Source organism: Dermacentor silvarum, unplaced genomic scaffold (genome assembly GCF_013339745.2).
Source record: "Dermacentor silvarum isolate Dsil-2018 unplaced genomic scaffold, BIME_Dsil_1.4 Seq149, whole genome shotgun sequence".
In the NCBI taxonomy this organism is placed as follows: Eukaryota; Metazoa; Arthropoda; class Arachnida; order Ixodida; family Ixodidae; genus Dermacentor; species Dermacentor silvarum.
The window spans coordinates 1-6,858 of record NW_023605759.1 but is presented as its reverse complement, the minus strand read 5'-3'; the positions used below and the strand labels follow the sequence as shown (position 1 = coordinate 6,858).

Sequence of the window (6,858 nt, the reverse complement as noted above, 5' to 3'; positions counted from 1 at the left end):
CTGCGCAGCAGCGCTGCCTGTTCACTGTACGGAGCCTATAGGGCAGGCGGATTTGCGCCTGGCGTGGCATCGCCAACGTGACGCGACGAAACGAACGCCGGCGCGCGCGCTTACGCTACGTCGGACTATATCCTTTTACTATATCCACGCCTCTACTGTCAAACATCAGTTCGCTGCACCCAGTGCACATCGCTGCACACAGTGCATATGCCAATGTCGCTCGGCCACGACGCATCGATTGGTTGCGCACTTAGCAGCGCATATTGCCCCGTGAAGGGCAACAAGGCGCCAGACAAGGGGCTTTTTATCTCAGTATAATCGCGAATCAGATGTTAAGTAGAGGGCAGGCAGTGAGCAATAACGAAAAAAGCTGACGATTCGCAAATCTTTAAGGGTTACGACTTGAAGGGCACTTAATTCCCGTTGAGGTGGAGTGTAGTCATAACCTATCGTGTACTAGAATGGGTGGGGGGGGGGGGGGGTACCATGGGTCCAGCGGACGCCTTTGCAAGTGCCGTGGGTGAAGCAAAAAACGATGGAATTGTGGCGGCGCTGCCACCGCCTTATCCTGAATCCCCGACCAATAAACGTTGGCTCCGGCCGTTTCAGCAGCGCTCATTGGCCGGGGCGAGCTCACGGGCCGAGTAGCTGTGGTCTGCTCGACGTATCGTCGTCGCTAGCATTCTTTCCGCCGCCCCTTTTCCATTTTATTTACGATAGATCGGTGGGGAATTATCAGTGTTACTGTCACCGAGTATCCGCCTGTCAAAGCTCCATGCAGCTGCGGTAGGGTCTCAGACGCGCAGGGCCGCTCATTCGGTAGAAATAAAGCCCCTATATATAAAAAAAGTAGCGCTACCAGAGGAAATCCGAGGAAAACTTCGATCGCGCCCTGCGGAGGAGGAGAAGAAAGAGAGAGGCCTCATGGGGGAGCCTGCGTTGGACCCACTCCTCCTATCTAGTAGTACGCTACTATCGTCCTGCCATGTACCTACAGAATTCGATGTTCGTACTATTGGTACTGTGGCAACAATACTGGTACAGAGTTCGGCGCCTTTGCCTCTACAGTGGCATGTCGATATTTCACACCTTTTCTAAATCTTGAGGAACAGTACTGATAATGCACTGTCACAGGAAAAAAATACGAGAATACGAAGAACGTTTTATTTTTATTGACCATATCACCCCCTCAGATTTTAATGAAGGGGCAGCAGGCAAGACGGGGGCTACATGAAAAAACTTGCGTGATATGGCCATAAAGAAAGCAGTCAAGGCAACACACGTTCCTTGACGGAGTCCCTTGAACAGTACAAAATAAATAAGATCCAGCTGTGCGTGGCTTGCAGAGACACAGGAGAATTTTTAATATTACAAAGTAATGCATGGGCTATGTTAGGCTCCACATATGAACAGAAAGGCAATTTAAGGCTGAACTTGAGTAGGTCTCAGCATAAATTTTGTTTCAACAAAAGAAAAGTGCACACAGTAAAGCAGGAGGTACTCTTACTACCAAAAAAAATTCAGGTACCCTGCACAAATCCCATGGTGCACTAAAAGGTAATGAAGCTATCCTTTGCTCATTTAAATGGCCAGATGCCCTTGCCGTAAGTGCCCCTGTATCCCATGTCTGAAGTGATGCTCTGCTTCCAGCCCCTGTGGCTGGGTATGTACAGTGGTCTCAGTGCAAGGCAATGGGAAAACAGGGCAGACTATGGCCACGTGGTGTCCACACTGCTGCTTGCATCTGCCCGAGGAACTGACGACCAACCATCCCGTGGCACCTGCAGCAAGCATGAATGTAGCACATAATTAGAAGCCCTGCCCTATCAACACAGCAAATTTTGGTGCTGCTACACTGAAGGCAGTGGGAAATGACTAAACCTAGGCCAAGGATGCTAACGCTAGGTGTACCAGTAGCCTGCAGTTTGTACTGCAACAAGCGGGTGCAAGCATTGGTCGATGAATTGTGGGGTTTTACGTGCCAACACCACGATGCGATTATGAGGCACACCGAGTGGGGGACACCAAATTATTTTTACCTTCTGGGGTTCTGCAATATGCACCCAATGAGTAGGCAATGAGTACACATGCACTTTCGCATGGTTGAGGTGCAAGGCCACTTTCAGCATGGCAACTCCCATGCACACTTCTAGCCATCTGTGGCCTTGTATGGAGTTTAAATTTGTGGAGCTGTATCAGTTCTTAAGCACCGAGACAATGCGCTCCCTGAAGAACGAAATAGTGTTGCCACTGTGTAAAGTTCTTCCCAAATGTGGCATGTAGAGTTTAATATTAATAGCAACACTTGACCATGCGGTTTAAAAGCCCATTTGTGCTGTGTGCTAATAACCACCGGCACTTGTTCCGCCCAAGAAGGATGTGACCCAACATGTACATGGCGTCTATACTGTGACGTGTGCTCATGGATGACTACTCGCAGCCACATACAGCAGATGTCTGTTAGTCATCCGTATTTCCATACAGTGGCTCGATGCTGAGGCACATGAACTAACGATTACTGGATATAACTGCACATTTGCTCATCTGCCTTTTGCCAATAACCCCTAGCTAGCACTACTAGCAGATAGTCAGCTACCCAAAACATTTTCTTGGTAGGTTCCCTTTGGTTATTTGGCAATTTAGTTTGTTGGTCCCATGTGATAAGGAATGAGGGTTTACCGGTGAAAATATCTTGAGGTGCACAGAATCTTAATGTTCATAGAGCCATTTGTTTATGAATAAAACACTGGCAGAGCATACTTGCGCAACTTAGCTATCGTTCAGCAGTAATTACGATGGTGCATACTGTCGGACTAAACATGAAGTTTAACAGTAATGGACGTGCAGAGAGCACATAAGAGGTTCTTACACCTCCATTGCGTGGTCTGGCTCCCCCACGATTTCCTCCACCTCGACCTCCACGCTGGCCACCTCGCTGCCCTCCACGCCAGAAACCTCCCCCTCGACCCCGCCATGCATTGCGCCTCATCCAGTTGTTCGCAGAGATGCCAAATGTTTCATGGTTCAGCTTGCGTTCCTGCCGCCAGTCTATCCTCTGAACCCTGCACAGATAACACCAGCATGACAGGATATCAACACATTGCAGTCTTGTTCCAGGATATGGTGCAGTGCTGCTGGGAATAAAGTTGTACAGTGAATTCCCTATATACAATCTTGCCGCTTGAATCTGCTGCTCTTTGGTAACAGCTACCCGAGTGAACTTGGGATCATTGACCACCTAAGTGAGACTATTGCAATAAAGCTTCCAGAAGAAGCTATCTTACAATGAAGACGCTAATGCAATTATCATGCAAGCAATGCAGAGACAAATTGAAGACACATTTATGTGCAATTTGTAGTGGGGGAAATAGGTCAAGAATGTTAATTGCGTTAATAATGCATGCATTTGCCACAGTGCCATCACAGATGACAGTGTGCACCTTCGGACGCCACAAAGAAAGCTTCATAAACACGGCCTTCCAACAGCAGCCAGTTTTGTCCCTCTGGCACTGCAGAAGTAGGGTTCAGCATATCCGACTTGCAATGAACTACGCCACGATTGCATAGATGTTCATTTCAGGCGTAACATTCATTGTCAGATAGAGCGGGTGTTTTCCCTTTTGCAAGTCGGACATGCACCCGAGGAGTGCACTCTCAGCAAGTTAGAGGTAAGAAAGAAAGATACCATTAATCCCTCCCTCCCCGCAGGCATTTGAGCAAGGTTGCCGTGGTTGAGGAACCCTTTAACACAGGTTCGATTCTGGTCGGCACTAGAGAAATTCTAAAGGATGTTATCTTGGGAAAACAGACAGGAAAGTGAATGCTAATCACATTAACACTTTGGTTATATAAAGGTTGACTTGCGAAAGCTAGCTCAACTGGTGTGAAGCAATGTTATGCTAATGCAGTGAACTTGAAGTCGCAAAACTGGAAAAATTTAGATAAGCAGCCACGCTAAGACCAGATCTGTCAATCACTTGAGAGATTTCACTAGACTGTACCAGACATGTTGGTGGCTGGCACTGTGCCAAGACAGCGTGCTTGGCACTGAAAAAGTCGGATTGATTCGAATGCAAGACTTGAAAGCCCACCATCAGAGTTGAATAGGGTTGTGCGAATAGTGGATTTGAGTTTGAAGCGAATAGAGTAAAACCTTGTTAATTTGGACGCCTTTCAGAGCTCGGCGAGCCGCACAAGAGCAATAACTGCTAGCATCCAACCGAAACAAAGCGGCAGAGTCTACATTGCAATTTGTCGCTAGCGTAAATCGGACGTAGAACGTGTCCGACAGCCACGTCAGAACACTCCATGCCCAATTATGCCCTTAAAGCCTTTATTCTTGCGTTATCGCCGCACACGAGACTGCATTGACGGCTGGCTGCGTGCATAAACGTGTAGTTGCCATCCATGATCGCGACGATAGCGACTGAGGTTTTATCTGCAGTTGTTGCAGCAAATGGTAGTTTCGATTCGATTCAGTGCAAAGCTGTCGAAGATGAAACGCACCGGCTACATCGCAATGCATGGACGATTTGTTGGCAACGAAATAATCTATGTGTGTGTTCTAGTGAAAAGTGTGCCTCAGATGAAGACACGCGCCTCGGCCTGGCTGCGAGTAATATATATACAGTCGAACCTCGATATATCGAACAGCACGGCGATCGCGAAATAGTTCGATATATCCAGAATTCGATATAAAAAAAATCAAGTAAAAAATGCGTCAAAAACTTGTGTGGAAAACAACCAATGAACCAATCATGGTGCAGTAAGTACTCACTTGAGGATTCAAACAAAGTATTTATTGCGTCGGCTTAAAATACTGAAAAAGGGTAGCCTGCTTTTTGTTGGCAATGGCGTGTTTGACGACTGCGTCCTCAATGTAATCCAGGCGATCCACAAGTGATAGGCCGGTGCCTTCAATCGCGCCGCAGTGGCGGTGCACAAGGGCCAGAGCAGCTATGACCTCAGCTGATGTAGGGAGCGGGGCATCATCAGCGCTTGCGGGATCCATCTCGGCAGCGTTTTCATTTGGCTGCTCAGCAGTAAATTTTGCGACGATCTCCACATCCGTCAGCTCCGCTGTTGTACCAGTGCTGTCGTACTCAATGTGCTCCTTGGTATGCCAAACGCTTCTGCGACGCTCGACTTCTCGCCATTCTCGACGCGCTGGATTGCTTCCAGTTTAGCAGCAAAAGTCACAGTCATCCGTTTCTTAGCGTTTGCAGCCATCGTTACACACACCACGACGTGCGACAGGCCTAACTCCACACACACGAACACAACGAGGCTAGGAGCACAACGATCGATGTGACCAGGGATGCGACGACGGGGAGGAGCTAGTCAAACAAGTGCAGTGCGTATTTTCCACCCACCTGAACTGCTTAAAACACTGCCAAAGCTCATTTTCATGCCTGCCTATTGTTCACAAAAACAGCAGAGTGCAGAGAATGATATGGAGGCACCGGAAACGCGTCATGGCCACATCGACATAAATCTGCACAGCCTGTGCTTGACAATGTGCATACCATATATAGTGCATGCATACTTCATGGCTCTATGTGCTTTGAAGTTATCCTGTGGTATGCAGAGAAAACAAAGTCCAGGCCCCATCCATGGGGCCTGGACTTCGTGGTACGTGGAATTGTTCATGGCACTTGAGATGGCGAGCGTTGCACGAGCTGCCCCAACCTCAGCCACGATTCAGAGTGATTGTCTAAGAATACAGTTTCCGATTAATGTATGCTGGCTTCGGTACCACCCAGCAAGCACTGCGCGAGAATGGAGATTTGCAGGGAGACCGATCAAGGTTTCAGTAGATCTTTTGGGAGATTGCAAATCTCGAACAGTTACTGCAATAAAGTTAAGGAGAATTGCCAAAAGATGCCTGTACTCTCAGTTGATCACTTTTGTAGATGCTATTTTCACGAGAGAATGCGACACCTGACATTTTGGCACCTACAGTCATTGTTCCACACGCACTGGCAACAATGTTTCTTGCACCAAGACAGTGTTTAGCACTGCAGGAATGCTGTTGTGACATGCCAGTGCTGCCATCACTGACTGATGCATGGGGTGCACGTTGTGCAGCCAGCAATGCAGCTTTTGTATAGCCTAGACCAAGGCTCATGCCAATGTAGACTAACAGAACAGACAGTAAACTTTCATTTTAAGAGCATTTCCTGTTTTTGCTATCTCATTGCCCAACACGAAATGCTCGAAAAAATGAATTTTAGCTTGCCCTGCCAATCTTTTTTATTGCCGAGGTTGAAAGGTACAACCTATTTTTCTATTTGTAGTGACGACGATGTGCACAGCACAGTGAAATAAGTGAACCAGGAATGGCAAGAATAAAAAAATGCCAAACAAAAACACCGAAAGCCTACAGGGGCAAGCCCTACAGTACAACACTTACCCTTTGCTTCGTTCAATGGCCTCGCAACTGATGTTGTCAAAGAAGGATTTGTTCTTGTCGTAATACACCACATCATCATCTTCATGGTTGTCACCCACTTGAGTTTCTGTGCCAGAGTCGTCTTTCTTTTCATCACCTGAAATTTGGCAACAATGGCATAATGTAAAGAGATGTGCAGCTTAAACTTGTTAGGAGACTGCACATTTGTGGTTTGGTGAAGTTCTGCATTCATGCACTTCACTGAAAGGAGCTGTAACAATGAACACAGCACAACAAGCTCATGTGGCTGCTCCACTACTTAGGGCCATTATGTACAGGCCGATTTAAATGAGAAAGGCAATCTGAAACTACAAACTCCTGATTATGGTTTGGCTTGAGAGACCACAATGTACCATGCCTATTTGAGAGTTAGTCAAACCTCGTTAATACGTAGTCGGCTGGGAACG

The 6,858-nt window shown here is 47.3% G+C and overlaps 1 protein-coding gene across 1 annotated transcript; it reads right to left on the bottom strand.

The window, feature by feature from the left end:
* Window positions 1-1,150: 1,150 nt before the first annotated feature.
* On the bottom strand, window positions 1,151-6,590 carry LOC119434658 (protein LSM14 homolog A-like; the record flags this gene model as incomplete). The annotated part of the gene is made up of 3 exons (XM_037701754.2): window positions 1,151-1,781; window positions 2,870-3,062; window positions 6,413-6,590. Coding segments are annotated over 3 exons (443 nt in total), but the record flags the coding sequence as incomplete, so codon positions are not given.
* Window positions 6,591-6,858: the final 268 nt, after the last annotated feature.